General features: G+C 36.4%; 1 protein-coding gene across 1 annotated transcript in view; it reads left to right on the plus strand.

Annotated features, from left to right (window-relative positions):
- Positions 1 to 21243, plus strand: part of rngtt (RNA guanylyltransferase and 5'-phosphatase) — a 92817-nt gene that overhangs the window by 15828 nt on the left and 55746 nt on the right. Inside the window, exons 9-10 of the mRNA XM_032585648.1 lie at positions 10715 to 10850; positions 14143 to 14214. Of these exons, the coding sequence (XP_032441539.1) occupies positions 10715 to 10850; positions 14143 to 14214 (208 nt within the window). The remainder of the gene's footprint in view (positions 1 to 10714; positions 10851 to 14142; positions 14215 to 21243) is intronic.

A 21243-nucleotide genomic window follows, 5' to 3' on the forward strand; every position in this document is an offset into this window, starting at 1 on the left:
CTTTGTTTACTCTTTGTAAATAAGGGAGGGTTTAGTCAACATTGTCATTTACAGAGTTCCTACACAGTGTTGGATTTTTTTAATAGTCATGAATTATGTATTTTCCAGATCACAGAAAGAATGGAGAAGATAGAAAAAAATGACAAGAAAGTAGGATTTGAAAATATGTATGTATTTCAAGGTGGTTTTTACTTTACAGCATCATTCATACAAAGTGCTAAAGAAATTAAAAACTAGTTTAAAAGGCACTTTCAAGACGATATAAAAAGTAAACAAAATGCAATTTGAAAAATAAACAGATAAGACATGAAAAAATAAAATGATTTAGGCTAGTAGTGGTTTAAAGGAGTTCCATAGATGAGGAACTAAATACTACCGCCAAAGGAAATTACATTTGTCTAAATTTCTTACACTTGAGGAAACCCTGACCCTATACATCTTTGACCATGGATATTCTGGATGATGTCACTGTAAGAGTCTGTTTTAAAAAAATCAATTTTTAATTATGTCATCTAATTTTCAAAACAATGAATTTGGAGGGTTTTGTTATCTGCAAGCTATAATCATAAAAAGTAAAAGAAACAAATGCTTGAAGAATTTTTCTATGTGTATTAATTTGAGTTTCATTTTCTGAAATGACTATTGATGAATATTGGAACTTTTCCACAAGATTCCATGTTTTTTAGTTGCACCTGTAGAAAGCTGTGTGGCACCTGCATTGATATTGTAAGATGAGTAAAAGTGGAGATTGAGAATAGAATCTTGATGAATTCCACAAATGACACAAAGTTTTGTTTTAGTCTAAGTCAAATTTAAACCAATCCCTCCCATGTTTTTAGTCTCAGAATTTCTTCCATGTACCGTTTAATGTCGTCAGAATCAGAATTTTTTTAAAAAGTTGATCCAATAAAACTGTTTTGTTGTAGATTTTTTAAAAGTTGCACACTATCAATCAATCTATCCTTTCACTTGTTCATCTGTCTTTCATCCGTCCATCTCTCTGTCCATCTTTTTGTCTATGCAGCACCCATGTACCTGCTAACCAATCTATCTAATCATCTGTTCTTTCATCCTCCCACCACTTTATCCATCCAATCTGTTCGCCCTTCCCTCATGTCCAGATTTGTAGGTTCAATGAAGATTCAGATCTGTATTCATGTCCCATTGGTCAATTAATTTTACAGCAATCCACAATAAAGACAACAACACACCAGCAATTAAAATTTAACTAGAAAGCTTTTCATAGAGTTCCACTGCTTCAACCAAAGGTAAAGACTAAGACTAGACAGTAAAGCTGTACCACTATAAAAAATATCTGCCATAAAATTAACTATTTATTTGCATCAATAAATCTGGAAATGCGAGTCACAAAGTTAAATTCCTATATGTATATTTTTTCAACTATGTTTATCATAACACACTAACAAGATCTGGCAACATAAAGTTTCTTCACCTCTAATCTGAAAGGGCAGTCACAATTTCCTTTTTGTCTTTAAAGGGAAAATAACCCGAGCCTCATTGGGTTGACGAAAAATGCAGCACTTCCCCTTCACATACCACTAATGATGTGCAAAGCCCTTGGATCTGATTTAAGCCCTCCCCTGAAGCTCGGCTGCTGTCAGTCATGCCGCAGGACTGGACTAGCAAAGCTGGCGCTCCTGCCGTCTACGCCTCATTAGGGCTAAAGAGCTTGGGGGACATGGCTCAGGGTGTAGGAATAAAATCCAAGCCTCACAGCGTCCATTAGAGGACAGGGAGACAGAAACGGAAGAGGCAGAGGCGAACAGACCTACACTTGCGTGCATAAAAGAGCACATTATATTTAATAGTTTCCTGATTTGTCGGAGGAAACGATTACAGTTTCTGCTGTGAACATTATTTCGGAGAAGTGGGGAAGAGATGAATCAGGTGAAACTGGGATGAAGAGAAGGGCCACTGGGAGTAGCAGTGAACTAATGGTCTTCCTCTTTTTTTTCTTCTGAGCACTTGACAACATTACCCATGGCTAACTGGCCAATTAGACAGCAGGGGAACCACTTCTGCTCAGCTCAGACCTGTTGTGTCCGTGCTGGATGACAGATCTTCTCAGCTGTGGCTCTCAGCCTGTTTGATCTTTTGAGCCATTAGTCATTTTGTGACATAAAACCCATTATTCGTTTTCAAAAGGAGATTGTCCCGTTTGTGTGTACTATGATTTGCCTAAACTGAGCTGTGCAGACATTGGATTCTTTCTTCTTCACCCTGGTAAATCGTGCGATAACTGTGTCTACTCTCACCGTGAAAAGTGCAGCAATATCTGGTCAGCTCTTTATTTTTCCTCTTCTCCTCCCGCATCTGATTCTTCTTTCAGATACTGTAAGACAGTGGGATATTGAACTCTTCTCTTTACCCTTAACTGTGTAGCGTCTTCACTGGACAAACATCTTTTAGAAGCACTTGGGAATAATTAAGTTATGGGCATAGCCTTATTGGATTTCCTTTAAATAATACTCAGTTAAAAGGATTGTTAACTTTAAAGGGAGTGGCATCTACCTGCACTGGAGGAAAAGTAGTGATGTTGTTTATTGACTTGTTACAACGATATGCTACCTTTGGTAATCTGCTCTTCAAGCTGTTTTGTTAAACTGCATTTTCAAGTTACTCACTGAAATGCGCACTTTTTCAGAGTATTTAATACTTAGAGTTTTGGGTTGAAGAAACTTCTTTTTTATATAATCTAACCACTGACTTGAGAAGTGAATTACACTTATAATTGCTTCATAACCTTTAAGGCAGAGTGTATTCGGCGAACATTTTGGCCTCAAACTTGGTGTGTTGGTAGCTTGAAAATTGGGCAAGTCCAAAGATTTTAGTGAATTTGACATGGGCCAAATTGCGATGCCTAGATGACTACAAAATTTCAGCTCCTATGGGTTGTTCCCTGTGTGCAGCGATATGATCATGGGTAGGAAAACAACTAAAACTGTAGAAGCAGTTATTGTTGGAGCTGATTGAAAGTTGTCAGAAAACACTGTGTTGTGTATGAGGCTTCATAGGTGCACATCAGTCAAAGTCTCCCTGCTGTTTTCGATGCCTGTGATCTCTTTCAGTTGTACAATGAAACTGCCATAAACAGAAAAAGAAAAGGTTTGAGGAGCTCAAGGAGTTTGACATGTTGACTTGGCCTCCAAACTCCCCAGATCCCAATCCAATCATACTTCTGTTGGATGCCATGACGGCCTCACCTCTGGACTTAAAGGATTTTCTAACATTTTAGTGCTACAGCACACCCTCCGGGGTCTTATGGAGTTCATGCCTCAACGAGCCATAAATTCAGCAAAAGAGAAACCAACACGCTTTTAGGAAGATAGTCCAAAAAGTTTTTTTCTGGTTTGTGTGTATTACAGCTATTGTATTGTATTTTTTGCTTCTTTTAACCCCAATTTAAAGGTGGTTTGAAATTCATTTTTGGCCTAAAATATTATTGTCCATATGCATTTAATTTAGTACAGTATATTAAAGCCTATTCAATTTGAAGTTAAACCCTAAATTTGTTTTATTTAGGGTCCCTTTATTTCTTTCCTTCTGCTAACTTTAGAGGTGTCTTTCTCACACTGTTTCTCCTGTCTCACATCAACTCCCTGCAAAACCTTCCTCTCTACATTCAGGAGCCTTCTCATTTCTTTTCCTTTTTTCCTCCTCCTTCCCTGCCAAATTCATATGCAACCTTTTCTCTCCAGTTCATCTGTTATTCCCTCCTCCGCAGATGTCCAACTCATCTCAGCCTTGCCTCTCTAAGTTCATCTCCAAATTGCTCAACCCGAGTTGCCCTTCTGATGCACTTATTTCTAGTTGTCTCTGTTTTGGTCACTCCCAGTGGAGATCTGAACCTTTTCAGCTCATCCAGGTTCACCCACAGTCTTTTTTTGTTAGTTTCACCCTCTCCAAATCACACATTGGGACAGGTGTTACTACCATCTTGTAAACCTTTCCTTTTATTCTTGCAGACACCTCTCTGTCATAAATAAACCTTTTCTTTTGTCTCTGTACACCCTGCCTGCTGTCTGTTCTTGTGCATCTTTCTTGTAATGCCTGTTGTTTCAATTGCTTTAATATGTTTTACAGTTCCACCTGTTTTTCATCTTATTTACACAAATTTTCTCCTGTTCCTACATGCTTTCACCTTCTTCTCTCCAAAGCACCCACCCACACATACTTCTAGAGTATTTTCCATTTGCTTCCTACTCTCACCACATATTACAACGTCATCAGCAAACATCATAACCTATGAGCAGTGCTTTTTGACCTATTAATCTGTCTCATACAGTTCCACACTTACGACCTGTTTTACTTTTACCACACACCTCACCACTATCTCGCTGTCCTTGTTCACTTCCTCCACTACTCTAACAGACTTCTTTGCAACACCTGACTTCGTCTTAAAGTACAAGAGCATCAAACACCATCTGTGTGTCCTGAAATTAAGCCTATCGAGTGTCGGCTCTGATAATGATTTTTCTTTCTCGTTGAAAGGGTTCCTTACATGACAAAAAGTTCTTTTCAAAAAATTCTAACCTGATCATTTTCAAAATGTCAAGAATATTGAAAATGAATGTTGTATATTATCTTGGATGGTGTGTGGTGATTTTTAAAAAAAAAAATGGTATTTTGTTAATTGTAAAGCAATAGATTAATTGAGACAATATTCCCATAATAAAACATACCTTAAAGCCTTTATGTTTGAGAATCTCTTCCCTATTGCACTTATATTTGGCATCTTTTTGAGTTTTCCGTTTCTCAACCAGCTGGTACTGATCACACATCCATTGCACCTAATCCCTTTGCTACAATTGTGGAGAGTCACAGCAGGTATGAGAAATGCAATGCTGCGTCTGTGGGGAACTCGTTAATCTGTCTCTCTGTCATCTGCCTATGTTTTCTTAAAGGGTGTACTTTTTTATTTTTTACAGTCTGAGCTGCCAGTTTGCACACCAATAAATGTTGCTTTACATTTTCTACTTATATAAATCCTCTCATTTGTTAAAGCCACAAAATAATTGTTTTGTTTCAGTGTAATAAAGAAGCATGAACCTATGAAACATCAATAGTGGTTCCTCCAGTGAGGTCAAACTGTAAACATGGAAAAGCAGCATTCAGCTTTTATTAAAAAAACCTGACATTTAGTGAATAGAAATAACTTGCGTAATCACAATTGACCTTAAACTGAAAATGTTTGCTCTGCTTTTATCTTGGATATCAAGCAAGAAAAATGTAAAGATATAAATTGAATCTTAATTTATTCTGCAAATACTATGGATAAATTGCACTCTTGAAATTTCTCACTTGTGTAATTAAAAAAAAAAACCTATAGTATCTTTTAATATATAAGCCATGCTCTAATTATGCTAACAAAAACAAGTTTATTTGGAAATAAAATGTAATCTGAATTAAGGCTGCAAAAGTAGTTTAAACACCACTATGTGTGATTTGTAGCAACCAGAATTCTAATTAGTACACACACATTTGCAATGTTTTCATAAAAGCAAATTAGGGACAGTGTCCAGCTCCTCTTAACTACATGTTTAAAGAGAGCTTTAAAAACACATCTTCTCCACTGTTGAATACAATTAAATGTAATCCACTGCATGTCACTTAATGAACAAATAAATAGCTGCTTCCAGCATCTCAAAGACTGTCTCAAAGACAGCATCTAAGTATACTCAAAGATGTAATATTGACAATTGGTATACGGTAATTTTCAATATCTTCTCATAAGTGAATCTAAATCTAAATGCACTTTTAATTCTGGAGAGAAATATCATGGTACAAGGTCTTTAGTGTAAACTCTAAATGTAATTTTAACTACTTTGCATCCCTACCTCATGATGAACAATACTATAAAGATAAATTGCACTAGCAGTGGTAGCTGCAATCAGAAAGTTATCAGTTTGATTCTTGCTACCTCCAATTACATGACTAAAAAGGCAATATGCAAATTTAGTCCATTTAGCATTTAATGTGAGGTTTATACGACTGTGGTTAAAGCAGGAGTTGTAGAGTTTGGTTGTCACATTTAGGAATGAATTTCTGTGCCATTTCTTACTGTAACACAGTTGAGTCAACACTAAATGAGTTTCTATGATTGGCCACCATATTGTCCAATGGACATAGCAGATTCTCAAGTAGTGTGTCTATTTTACGTCCGTTTTACAATATTGATTTCCTGATCGCTCAAACATCTGATCTTGGTCTAGTTCAAAGCATTTTTAAAAGACTGGTGTTGGAGTCCCTGACTAAACTCAACTTCCACTACCTGTTTTCTGTGTTTCATTTTATTTGATCTATTTTGGTCAGCTGCATTCATAATGTTACCCATCCAGTGGTGAAATGTTATGAAGTCATGAATGTTTGTGGGGTTTTTCTGCTCCCTGTGTCCAAACGCAAGTCTAGTATTTAAATTGAGATGTTCAAAATTTTAAGACAATTAATTAAACTGCAGCGATTTTGGTCTGTAGTGTACAGCTCAGTAGTTACTCAAGAATATTGTTACAAATAATATGTTACAGCTGTATTCACAATACTAGGTATAACAATAAAAATATATTAAAACCAATTCTTCTGGTTAAAGACCTTTGAGTCTTTAAAGTTTCTACATTTGAAGGCGGTTTTTTAGTGAAAACAAAGGCAGCAGGGCTGACTTTTTAAGAGCGTTTCATCTTTTCAGATCCTCTCCGTGAATGAACAGAAGGAAGGATCAAGGATTTTACTTTGATTTATTGTGTACAGTGGTTCCTGACTTAGTAATCAGTTGTTGAGGTAATAAACAGTTGGATGAACAGTTTGATTACACTCCAGTCTCTCTGGATTTCACTAAAGCCTATCAGGTTTTCACTGATCTTGTGTTTTATCTTCAGTGTTAGCTGTTTGGATTTAGACAAATGGTTCAATGTTGATTACATAAGCAATATAAAACCTCTATAAAAACTGAAATAATATTGATTAATCACTGTATTGTAACATTGGTTAATTTCATTTGACTTCCTTCAAATTATATTTCAGTTTTATGTAACTGACAGGACAATTGTCCAGATGGGGTATTTACTCACCAACAGATCGGCTCTATGTAATAAGAGATTTTACCTGATTACTTTCACAGTTGAAGATAAACACTTAGAGTAGAAAATCAGTTCACACTTAAAGTGTACGCTCAGGTCATTTACAACTTTTCCTTCCTATGACAGCCTAATATTGTCCTGAAAGAACCATGCAGAAAAATATAAAATATTAAAGTTTAAAGAGTCTCGATGCTTCATGCACTGGCAGCATGGATCCAGGAAGACTAGAATCAAATTAACACTATTCAAGTATTCTTACCGTGACCCCACACTGGTAAGTTTATTTCTGGAGATATTTTTAACAGTCACCGATCTTATGTTGCTGAGTCTCTCAGAGGGGATTACTCGGGTGAAAAAGTAATTTTCCAGTAACAGCATTTTCTTCCTTGCTTCATTTTCCTCTATTCTAAATTCATTTATTTTAAACAAGATAGAAATATTGAATAAAATTGTTTTTAGTTTAACATGGACCGGTGCAATTTTAAAACTCTAAGGACTGAAAGAGTATTTTTTTAAAAATAAATGTTTTCATTTTAGCATATATACAGTCCAAAAATGCTTTTGCCAAAGATCTTGTTTATAAAAGCTGTGCTTAGCGCCAACATCTGACGAAATAACGCTTTGCACAGCATGGTTGACTTGCTCCAAATCAGTGGATGGAAACAGGCCAAATTAGCATTTTCTTTTACCCCATCCAGGGGGTCTTTTGTGGGCTCTAGTGTCCCTTATATGACAGTGGGCTGACAGGAGGGGGGAAGACATACGGCAAATATCGTCGGGTCCGGGAGTCGAACCCGCGACGGCCGCGTCGAGGACTCGAGGCCTCCAAATATGGGTCGCGCTAACCACTACGCCACCACGGCACGCCACAGCATTTTCTTTTTTTGCGACAATACTAGCAAAAAGTAGTAAGAAAGTGTGGCCTTTCTTAGCTAACCACAGCATTTTCTTTTTTTGCGACATTTTAAAAGTTTGCTCAAATCTTGGAAGAAGATTGAATGAAAACATAGTTGATGTTTGACTGTTGTACGATGTTGTTTTTGTGAAATGCTGTTAGTTTGAACCACATGTAACTGGACACACACCCTGAAATAAATGTTTACTTTTGTCTCATCATTCCACAGAATATGTCCCTAATAGTTTGGGGATTTTCGGGTTGGTTTTTGGCAAATCTAAGTGGAAACCATTTTTTTCTCTTTCGTCAGCAGTGGTTTTTGCCCCAGATCTCTCACATTGATGCCATTTTGCCTAGTCTTTATTTTAAATGTTTTGTTTGTGGATAATAAACAGATCATAACTGAGACAAGTGACATCTGCAGCGCTCTAGATGTTGGTTTTGTTTTTTTCTACTTTAGTAGGTACTGACTCTGACTGTGTTTTGCCTCAGTCATGAAGGTTTAGAGTTGAGTTTGGAACCCTTTGCAGACTGAGGAAAGTAATTGACATCGTTTTTAATCTGTTCTTGAATTTCTTAGCGTTTGAGAACTTTTAACCAATTTAATGTTTTCAGACAGGTTCTATTTAAGTGTTTCTCAATTTTGTGGTTTGTCAATAGTCAGGTCTGGGTGTAGATTGTGAACTGAGCTGAGCTTACTTTGTCATTTACCAAGGGAAATAACAAGTAGATCCATGTTGGTGCAGATGGTTTTTTCACCCTCTGAAATGAGAGGCACCCCTTGAAAACTACTGCTTCTATTCATTTAGATTCTCTTTGCTGTTAAAATGTTGATGATCTAAGATATTTAAGTGTGACAAAAGTAGATTTTGAAGAGATGTGTAAAGGGTAAAACACTTCTCACCAATATGTAATGTCCACACAGGTAAAAGATTCTGGCGGCACATTGTTTTCCCTTTGCATGTTTTTTCGCAGTCGACTGTGCTGGAGAAACTTTTTGGATGTCATTTAGTTATTTTTAATTACCTGGGAAGTCCTGCAAGGGATTAGCTGTATTTGAAACTCTGTCAATGCTCCCAACTTGCTGGAGACAGTTTTTTAATGAGAATAATTTATTTTTGCGTTTCAAGTTATTAAATGTTTCTATAAGTACTCTTGACTAAGATAAGACTATGTTTTTTAAAATAAACCTTCTGGTGTTTGTGTGAAAAGTGGGTTGTAAAAGTTGGTGTGGTTTGATGGATTCATTTTGTGGGGATACTGTTCCTAATTGCTCAGTTTTTGCACACATCACAGCTTGATCAAAGCAAAAGTGTTTTGTTGGTATTTTGTAATTAAAAGTGGTCTGTCTGGACCTTCGTCTTTTCTCTGTCACAATAAAAGCTTTTACGCTTTCACACCATGTTCTAGTTCAATTGTTTGCAACGCATTTACAAATTAGAGGTATACAAACCCTTTCTTGCTCCAGTGTGGTTTATAGTACTCTACCAAATTTCAAGTGTGGCCTTTCTTAGCTAACCACAGTTTGTCTTTGAAACATAATAACATATTAGATCTTCAAAATAAATAAAAGAAAATTGCAGGAATTATTTGTCTGGAGGGATTGTACTGAAGCAAAGCAATGCTAAAATAAAAAGAAAAAATGTCACATTTCCTCTAATAGTTTAATACCCATTTCTACAAACTGTATTTAATTGGGCAATTATGTGAACTGGATGGCCACCACTTCTCCAATCCTTAAAAGAAATGTGTATATTATGCATGTATAATATTTTTTTACGTTCAAATGTTCAAATGATTTTGAACTTTGTGTACTACAAGTACAACATGTTTCTGAACTCTGTTTTATGTTCAATGTTCATGATTTAAATTTTGACCAAAATAATAGTGATTTCAATGATGGTTATTACAGTAAATGTCTGTGTTACTATTATCTATTTTGTACACTTATTTTAATTTGGAGAATTTTCCCATTTGATTTATTCATCACCACCCAATAAATCATTCTTTGTAGATCTGCATTTTTCCTTTGTAATACTTGTTCCTCAAAGCTTTATGCTGGATCCCAGTTTGATTTCATTTTTACATGTTGCATCCAGAGTTTATCCTTATAATGCCCATCTTCTACTACCTATTCCAATTTATTTCATTTCTGTCTGACTTTAAATAAAGATATTAGGAATGTTTCAAAGCTTGTTTTGGACTGTTGCAATGAGATTGGTGCATTAGGGATTTGAAATTCAATGAGCTTGAGAAATTTGCATATTTATAAGATTTGCTATAAAAACCAAATATTCTATTGGGGTTGTTGACCTCAGCAGACTAATCTTAAAAAGATCTCATCTTTTGAAAGGCCTTAGTATAATATTCTTTAGAAAATAACTTACTTGGCTTTTTTTCTGTGCAACTTTGCACCAATGTGGGCACCCATGTGTTTACGAAGATTTTGAAAACTATATAGTTTTTTTTTTTTCAATGCGAATGGATTCTTAAAATGTCTTGGATATGTGCATAAGGATTAGCCATTTCCTAAACAAAAAAGCTTATTAATGTAATTTTTAGATTATGTTTTATTTGGAATGAAGATGTTGCGTTTTTTCTGTTTATCTAACTAAACATCCTCCTGCTAGGTTGTCTAATGCAACTTTATCCATTCCAAAATATGATTAGTGTATTGTTGCCTCATAATTATAAGTATATAACAGTGCTAACTCATTCTTCACAGGTACATGATGCTGATCAATGGAAAAAATGAAGTTTTCATGATCGACAGGGACAACTCAGTCTTCCACATAGCAAACCTCGAGTTCCCTTTCCGGAAGGATCTACGCGTCCATTTATCCAAAACTCTACTGGATGGGGTGAGGAGGCTTTTTTTCCCCCTTACATATACGTGTGGTTATTTTGATTTTTAAATTGATATATGTTCTGTGGGTCGTCTTTCACTTTCCCAGTTCCTGACTCGAGCCTGCATGTCCATTCCACATTCTTATGGAATGGACCCAGTGCTCAGTGTTGCAGAAAATTGTCTCCATTTTGCAAATCTTAGGTGAAAGCATGTGAAGCATGTGTCACTGCGAAGGCAGTAGGGTGACAGGAACATGATCATGCGTGTTCTGGAGAAATTGCTCATTAATTGTTTCACAGTTTTGTGTGTGTGTGTGTTTTGTTGTAACTCTGTTGTGCATGGGGAGCCTCAGTGGCTTCCACTCCTGCTGGAATATCAGGGCCAGCCTTCCACCGACATGTTTGCAATGCGTAGGTCACGCAGCTTCCCAAAGCAGCAGGTGGATACTTATGAGTCATTTTACTCTTCCTCCGTGAATAAAGGGAGGAAATTGGTTACTTGTCATCAGAAATTCGATGAGTAAAATGAATTTCGCACTTGTTTGTGTTTAGGGGAACGAATGAGAAGATAAGAAATACACTCTCTGCCTTCTGTTTTATTTTTTTGTGCTTTGCTTTTAATTTTTTTTCTCCTGTGTTTTACTGTTTTATGCAAAACAGTCTCCTATTTGCTGAACAGTTATGGACTATAATATGGTGAATTTAGCTTCCACGCTCAGGCGGGACGTCTAATTGCATTGTATATTGCCGCTCATTTGAAGAAACTGCACGGATGGTTTTATGTTGCCACAAGCTTTGTTTTGACTCCTGTTTATTCATGTGTTGATGCTTCTGGCTCTCAGTTTGTAGAGGCTGTCTTCAGCTGTTTATGAGGAGCTGTGAGAAAACCGGATTTTTCTTTTGTCTGCGATTTCAGCTGTGGCTCATGACGATGATCTTTATCTCTACTTGCTTTTACTAGTACTTTTTGATGATCTTAATTTTATTTTTAGTGTCGATTTTGAATTAGGCCGCCTTATAGATTAAATTCCTGGTAGCTTTCCTCGGCTGCATTCGTGCGTTCATCTGTTGCTGCCTGTCTTTGCAGTGGTTCAGTGCACCAGATGCACAGTGATGGCAGCTTCTGCAGTTGCATCATTTCTCCCCCTCAGCCCCTCTGTCGGCGTTACAGAGGAGCTGACAGATTCCTTACTTCATTTCTCCTTTCCACCACTCTGGTTTTGGCAAACCTTATTAAATATTCAGTTCCCTTCATAAAACATGCACTACCTAGAATTTACATGTTGTTCTCTCTTAGACTTATCAAATTATTTGAAAGCTATTTAGTAAGTTTAGGCTTTTGCAGAGAATTGTTGCATATTTTGAGCCAGTACTACAGTAGTCAAAGAGAGTAACAGTAAATAGTGTTGTAATTATGGTAAATATTTACCATATATATTTTTTACTTGTAGTTGATTGCCTTGCTCATTTTACCTTAGATGCATAGTTGCTTTCATCTTTGATCAAAAACGGCGTCAATTGCAGCAGCTTAGTCGGATGCTGAAATGAAACATTTTGTGCTCTTCTAAAGTGGACTAATCTCCTGCAGCAGAGAAATGTTAGCTGGAAAAAGGGCCCCACATTTCCAAACGACATTTGGCAAGTAAATTTAACCATCTGTCATCACTGTCCAATGTTTTCCCTACAATTTTGCAGCCTGTTGGTGCGCACTGAAGGCAGATGAGGCACTGGTGTGGTTCGCTGTTGTGTTCTTCTTCACTTAGACAGAGTGGCAGGTGCTCTGCAATTTTTCTGTCTTTTTTGAAAATAATATTGCAGGTTGGTTTGACAACCTACTGAACAGAAATTTAATGAAATAAATTTAAATATGTCTGTTTGCACTGTGTTTGGGTTAAATCTCCTTGTAACATATGTGCTTGAGTTGCACACAGTTCCTACACAGTCTTACAAAGTCGGGAGAAATCAGGAAATTGGTTTAGATGCTTTCCAAGGTCAAGTATAGAGAAAAGAAGATTTAACATTGATAAATATTCACATTTCAAGTTATTGTCTTTAACTTTCTATGCATAATAAATATAAAAATATTTATGATTTGTTGGTCCAATTTGTATATCCATCATCATTTTGTTCAACCATTCCTCCATATGACTGTTGCCGCCCACCCATCTGTCCGTGCTTCCTTCCATCCATCCACTAATTTGTGCTTCCAGCCACCACTTTGTGCCTATGTTCATTATGTATCCATCAGTTTATGAATACTTGCCTATTTACTATCATTTAGTCAATAATTCTTAATGCTACATCAAGAAACAGCTCATCACTTTACTGGGAATAAGAAGCCAAAGTTCTTCTTTCATTTTATGTTCCGATCTGAAAACCCGTCGATCTGTTAATTCCTAAATCTGAATGGTCTGATTATAGAATGCATCCACAGTGTCTCAAATTATTGTTTAAATGTAACATTATATTATCAGAGCTGTTTTTATACAGATTAACCAATATATTAATGTTTCTGATACTGATCATCAACATAGTGAAGATAGATAATAAATTTCTTCCTGAAGCCTTTCAAAAAAGACAGAAGACACATTTTGAGCAGTTGACATTTTTTGTTATCAGAGAAAATTTCTCCACTTTTGATTTAAAATTTTATGCATATGGCCTTGGATTTTATTCTTCTGACTAAACGTTGCTGCTAACTTTTCATGATATCACCAACTTTTGAACTTTATAACTAATAAGTGTTTTCCCTTCATTTAAAGTACAGGAATACTGTTTATCTTTTCAATATTACATGAGAGTATAGTTCTCTACATTGACTACCGGTTGATTGAGGACTGCAGTCCTTCTTCCTCTTACGTTTGCTCAGCAGTGATGACAGTTTTTTTTTTTTTTGTCACTCAGTTGTGTAACATTTTCCTCAAAACTCATCTTGACTGAGTGTCCTGCAGCATTGCCGCACCTGACCTCAGCTTGAGAGCTTTGTATAATAAATGAGCGGTCTATTTCTGCGTCATGGTCTTCTTCACCAGACTCTTATCTCAGTTTTAACCATGGATGCACGCACGCACACACCTCCCCCACTAGTCTCTTCCTTGACGTTGCTACAGGCCTCCCCTTCCTTGAAAGTCTGTTCTCCGGGGAGCGCTCATATTCCAGCTTCTCATCCTGCAGAACTTGAGTCAATAGGACTTTCACAGTGTTGTGACGATAAAATTGCTCGCAGTTTGAAGATTCCTGTCTATCATATAATGTTATTTTGAGGAATTTGAATCATGACTCTACCCTTTATCCTTATTTCCACAGGAGATGATCATCGACAAGGTGAATGGTCAGCCAGTCCCTCGCTACTTGATATATGACATCATCAAATTCAATGTGAGTACAGCGGGCTTTTCAGAGTGACCTCCTAGCCCTGAAAATGTTCAAGGTTAAAGTGTTAGACCACTTTGGAGGGAACTGTTTAATTGCCTCATTCCCCTTTTAAAACAAAGGAGCTCATGCTCTTTTGGGTTTGTCGTCAGCAGTTAAAAGCTTGTGAAATGTGGAATTATTGCATCATGGGTTTCATCAGTTTGTCAAGAAGAGACATAAATTAATCCTGAAGAATTAAATTCCCATCTAGCAGGCATACTCTAAATACTTAGAGCAGCCATGCTCTAAGTATTTGTTTAGAGACGGTAGCTTTCTTAATCTGCAGCATGAGGTGGATAGCATAACTATGCTGTTCTCACACACACAGAGAGCTCCTTGCAAAAATATTAATACTGCTGTAATTTTTTTACGTTACAACAAGCTGTAATTGTTATTAAGCTGCAATTAAAGCAAAAGTTGATGGCTGCACAGTGGCGCAGTTGGTAGCACTGTTGCCTTGCAGCAAGAAGGTCCTGGGTTCGATTCCCGGCCTGGGTCTTTCTGCATGGAGTTTGCATGTTCTCCCTGTGCATGCGTGGGTTCTCTCCGGGTACTCCGGCTTCCTCCCACAGTCCAAAAACATGACTGTCAGGTTAATTGGTCTCTCTCTCTAAATTCTCCCTAGGTGTGAGTGTGTGTGTGCATGGTTGTTTGTCCTGTATGTCTCTGTGTTGCCCTGTGACAGACTGGCGACCTGTCCAGGGTGTACCCCGCCTCTCGCCCGGAACGTAGCTGGAGATAGGCACCAGCAACCCTCCCGACCCCATTAGGGACAAGGGTGAACAGAAAATGGATGGATGGATGGATGGATGGAATTAAAGCAAAAGTTGGTTTTACAAAGTATTCACTAATGGGAGCTGGATGCAGGTACTCACCACATTTTGTCAGTTGTTTGTTTTGGTTTTTATTAGTTGGTCCATTACATGAAACTACAATAAAATGCTTTGAAGGTTATCACTGTAACGTCACAGAATGCAGAAAAAATTAGCATTTGCAATTTAAGTCAGACTTTTCCGGTACTGTGGAAGAACTGTGCCTAAACCATTATGAAAATTTATCATCAAAATCTTTTTAGTATTCATCTGAAATAAGTTTTGACATTTTTTTGCATGTCAGAATCATCAGTGTTTGAATTGAAATACAATTATTTGTTCCATAATGTAAGTGCACTTATGCATAACAAACATTCCTTTAATTTAAAACAGTTTCTACTCTTCTATTACTAACAGCTGCACAATTTTAGCAGCTTGAGAAGAAACCAAATCACTGGTTAATTGTCCTCAGTTTCCTGAACTGTAAATTCAGGCTGGTTCCCACTTATGGCAAAAAGGCAGTCAGTCAACTTACTGAGCTCGCATTGTGACCTTGGCAAACCTTTGCAATCCTCTTTTCAGAGAACTCAATGAACACCTCAAGATAAAGGGTGGAGGAGGTAGCCATCATGTTTTGCCGTCGTCTCCTTTTTTCTCTATCGATCCGAGGAATCACATGAGCAAATCGGCTCAATGAAAGCTCCAGTGGTGAGAGGAATGGCTGCAGGATGGTGAAGGGGTTAGCATTTCCATGGGACTCCCACCGAGCCATCAGTAAAGCGCTGTTATATTGATTCTTGCTTGCCATTATTGGCCTTAACCATTATCTGTTTGGCTGTGTCTCGGCACTCTGGGCCAGTCCTGAGAGAGGTGAGTAATGCAGCTGGAGGAAGACGACACCAGTTTGACTCCTGCCCTAAAATGACTCCTTGCTTCCTTTAAAAGCTGGCTGATGGTTTGCTTCTGGATATGAATGCATTCATTCACTGCACTCAGTGATTTTACAGTGCTGGGTAAAAGTATTCGCACCCTTGTTGATTTAAATTAGACTTTTTAAAGTTATGTTTAAATGATTCAGACTATCGAGCAAAATTCTAGCGTCAAAAAATTAATAAATAAATAATTTTATTCATTGAAGGAGAAAAAAATATCTAAACCAGCAGGGCTCTTTGTGCAAATATAATTGCTTCCTTTCATAAATAACTAATCAACTTTGTTTTGCCACATATTTTTGGTTCGATTTCATCAACAACCACAGGCATTATTAATGCAACACCTACAGAATCAAGAAATCACATAAATAGAACTTTCCTGATTACATACAGTCAAGTTATTTGGTGGTAGTTTGATGTTATGAGACTGCTTGTCTGCTTCAGGAGGTGGAAGACTTAAAATTGATGGAACAAGAAAGTTTGCTCTGTACCAAAGGAGGATATCTACCCTGTGTCTGTTTATGATCTTGAGCTCGAACTCACTTTGGTTATGTTTCATTTAGGGCAGTGAGCCAAATCATACCAGCAAGTCCACCTAATAAAGAAACTACAAAATAATGATTTGGTAGTTTCTTTGAATTCTGGACTAAAATTTGATTGAAAAGGGGCCAAGGGGCCAAGCTCTTTCACATGTGTCTAATATTAGCATTTGTACAGTGATCTGAAACATTTAACGAAGACAAAAAAGCAAAAACAGAAGAGGATCTGTAAGGGTGTAAATAAATGTTTTACCTGGACTTTATTTGATGTGAAAAAAGTGTTCCTGCTCAGCTTAAAGTTGAGTTTTATTCATGTCAGCGGTCTTTACTTTATTTGTCAACCATTCCAGTATTTACGATTCCACTGAAGAAATCTGATTTACCCTGATTGTCACCCTCTCACACCAAATGTGTTTTCTGTTGCTGTTCTATCTCTAGAACACTAAAAGACATAGTTTTTAAAAAACTTTTTCAGGTTGTCAGTCACTGTCAGCTCTCCTACTGTGGGGGAGCTGACAAGACAACAAAAATTACATACGTTTCCCTTTTATTGTTTTTTAAACGCTGTTGAAAGCTGGTGTTTTGGACTTGATCATCACCCACATGCTGACACTTTGATTGACCTCATTATTTTTCAAGTTGCTGAAGTAATTTTGCTTTAGGTGCAGAATTGGACAAGATAATTGGATCAGCTTGATTAACAATTGAACAGAAAGGAGTTCACATGACAACAGTGACTGTGGTGTCATTTGTTAAAGAGGGCTTTACTGGAATCAGTTTGTGTTACTTCTGCTTGGAAGGCTGGCTGAGGTTTGCTACATTATTTCTCTCAGAGCTGGGCAGTTAAATTAAAGACTTTTCCTCTCTCTCACCACATACCTTGTTTTTTGTGTTATAAACCTTTGATAGTAATGAAAGCTAATACGTAATCCAGTTCCTATAAGTGATTCCTATTCCCTGCTGGAACAATATTTTATTGAAGACGAAATGGCACAGACTGAACTTTGACATTCAAAATGATTGTGTCCTATTATTAGTGACACTCTGCAGAGTGTCACTAATTTATTCATAAATTGTAAATGGGCAAGTTCAGCCTAACTGCTGTTCTTCTCTTCTTCCTTAATTAATTTCTGGTAATTCCATAAATTAACTTCTTTAAAATAAAAAATAAATAAAAAAAACAACGTAGCTTTTTCTTAAAGCTGTTCACGGGGGCAAGCGTGTCACCTTTTCAAGAAATTTGAATTTCTCTGGATAGGTTCTAGATTTTTACCCAGAGTTTTCCTGGTATTTTCATTCTTCCAGTCTGTTTTTTGCATAACTTAAAATGGGAAATTTTGTATTTAAACTTTAAAAGGTGGGGAATATTCATCCAGTTCCAACTTGACATTTATTTGTCCAGTTGACTATTTGTCTTTTGTTGGGCTTACTCTTGGTACTGTAAGAAAATATGGCTGTTCACCTCTATTGACACATTGATTTTAAGCATCCAAATCAATAATAAATTGAATTACTGTTTATCTCTCTTTTTTTTAAGCAATTGTTGATTAGATTTGATTATGCTGTCAACAAAAAAAAACACTAAAACTAATTTAGTGCCATACAGAGACCAGGCTCTGAATAATGTCTTGTTAAAATGATCTAATTTGATGGTGGCAAAAGTATTAATTTTGAAAAAACAGAGAATAATTTAGTTATCTAGAGCAGTTGGTCGCTTAGGCTGATGAGACAAGCCTTCAAATTACAGAAACTAAAATAATTTGATTCTTGAAACAGATCTAGAAAATGGATGAGGGAGTCTTTTGTAACTGCCAGGAATATCCAGGTTATTGCCTCCTCTGGTGGAACAGTCTATTTTCTTCCTCATGACGAGGCTAAATGACCGCAGCGTTAGCTGGCAGGTTTTTTGTCTGCATGTTGGTGGTTATTATGACATCAGTGTTTAAATTTCATTTGGATGTTTAACAGCAGGGTGTAGTTTTGGAGATTTATGATAGGAATTATGTTATTTTTAGTGCAAAGATCACACTTCGCTGATGATTTGGTAATCATTCTTCTTTTTATGTAAGTAAATGTCTTGGTGTTATGACATTAGTGCCGCAGCCCTTTATTTATGTGCTGCATTTACTAAGGATGTAACGAGGTGTTTGAAATAAACAAAGAATAGTAATAAATCAGAATCGGTTAGGGATTTCTATACCGTCTGAAACTGGTAGCTATCTGTAGACATACTGATGAGGCAAGGATGAGCTATTTGTGAGTTTGTTTCAAAAAGGAGAAAAAGTCTCTTAAGACATAGACAGCCTTACCCAATACTGCAGTGACTCACAGAAAAGCAGAATCACACCTCAGCATCTCTGGTTGTGTAACTAGATAGACCACTCATAAATCTCTAACTATGACCTGCTAGTTTAACATTTTTTTCAACACAAATCTGTCATCACGTGCCAGGGAGACAGATACCAACTGTTCCCCACAGACAAAGGTGGAAGGTGGAAGAATAACACTGCAGGCAGTTGATGTTTTCAAGGTCTGGTTCAGACTTTAATTTTCCCAGCATAAAAAATAAAAACGCTTACATTAATTGTCTGCTTCTTCTTATTTATTGCCTGGGAGAAAGGTGCTCACTTATTGATTTATGTGCTTTAGACTTAGAGGGAAGATAAAGTGGAATTCTTAAACTGCTGCCTTTTTTTTCTACCCAGCTTATTTTAACCATCATCCTAGAAAAAGAAAAGCCCGTTATCTGCATTAAAACTCTCCCATGGAAGAATAATTGTGTAAGTACATTTTTGAAAGTCTGTCTTAATACCACAAAATATTGCTTTTAAATGGAAAGCAGGTTGGGAGGTGCTGTGAGTCTGTAATTACTTTTTTTTTTTGTTTGCCTGGAATGGTCAAAAAGTCTACATATGTTTCTAAAGAACATCTAATGGGATGCAGCATATTGTTGATTGGTCCCAATGTTGATTCTGGTCATCAGTGAGGTCTGCTGTTTATCTAAAAATATGGAAAACAGAATTCCCAGCACTGTCACTTATTTTCATCCCCTGCTGTTTTCCAGTTAATCCTTTATCCTCCCCAAACTCGCACTGCACCAGCTTTTATTTTTGGTTCTGCTACTTATTGTGGTTCTTTTTTATTTTTTCTTATGGATTTAGTTTCTTTATGTCTAGTTTTTTTCACTTTTTATCTTTGACAAGCTCTCTCCAAAAATGGTGTTTCAAATATATTAACTGGGATTTGACTAACAGGACTGTTCTGTCCACTTCATGTCATTTAGGATTAGGCACAGTGTTTCAAATTAATACAAGGGTATATCAATTTTGAAAATAAGGTATGTTTTTATTTACATTTATTAAATTCTGAACTGCTCTTTGCTGATATAATGTCAGTCCAATCCTCATGTTTGCTGACAAACTTTTTACAAGTTTTTACTGTTAATTTCACTGGTGACTCATTGCAAAATATGAATAGCCTTTTTGTAGTGAGTCACCAGTGAAAAACCTCTTAAAAATTCTCATCTTTGCAGCTAAGAACAAAATTATTCACACCTCTGGATTTTGGTGTAAAATTATTTTCAAAAAGCAAACAAGTTTGTTTTTAATTAAAAAATAGATGAACATCTCTCAAAAGACAATAACACATAGTAAAAGAAGCCTAGTTTACATTTACATTTCATGAAATAAAAATTATTTGTACCTTTTCAATAATCAATGGGGAAACATCTTCATTAGCATTATCTTAAACAAACTCTTGTTTTAATTGCTAGTCAGCTCTTAGTATGCTTCCACGGGTATTTTGGTTTTTTAGTGAAGAGCTCCAAGTCTTTTACTTTAAAAGGTCAACTCAGTCAGTAGAAACATTTTCATAAAATCAAAAGATTACTTCTCACTTAAATCTGTGAGGTTATGAATAATTTTAACTGTAGTTCACCACCTAACCATTAACTAAGTTAACAGTCTCAAAATAAATCAGTTCTAGCTCGTTCTTTGTTTTTGTATAAGTTGTAATCTTAAAAATAAAAGTCTGATTTCACTTCATTTTTGTTCGTGATGTTCGTGAGATGAAGTTTTGCTCAGTGTCTTTTTCAGAGTTGTTTGTGTTGTTTCCTTCAGTGGATCTTGGTGCATTGCCACAACAGGCAAGGGGAGGAGTTGTTGTTTTTTTTTCTTTAAGGTTTAGCTCATTTGACACGGTGCAGTGTGAAAGTGAATCGCACCAGCTGAAAGTGTAACTAATATTGTAAGTTAGTCTACCAGACTATTAAGGTGTGAAAACACCCTCAATATGACATGATTGATTGTTTCAGTTGGAAACATTTGTTATATAAATTAATTAAATTAGGTTTTTATTTATTATATCACAGTATTGGGAAGGTTTCTGGATGTGATCTTATCCTCTTTTTTTATTGTTTTGGCACATCTGCTAATGAAGCAGTGATCGTCTATACATTGAACATGCAAGGGAATGACTTGTATAAGGAAAGTCTAATTCAAACAGCATATATGTATGTCAGTGCCGAGTTTCCAGAGGGGATGTGTGGAATCAATATCAGAGCCGATGAAAGCATGTCTGAGTAGATTTGTATTAACTGTGTCAATCATTGCTACACTTCCAGAAATAGTAAATAATAATCTTGTCAAAGACTTCCTCAGTACTTTTCAAATCAGTGATGATTGTGAAATCACACGTGAATGCCTGATATAT

This window comes from Xiphophorus hellerii, chromosome 15 (genome assembly GCF_003331165.1).
Source record: "Xiphophorus hellerii strain 12219 chromosome 15, Xiphophorus_hellerii-4.1, whole genome shotgun sequence".
NCBI classification, from domain to species: domain Eukaryota; kingdom Metazoa; phylum Chordata; class Actinopteri; order Cyprinodontiformes; family Poeciliidae; genus Xiphophorus; species Xiphophorus hellerii.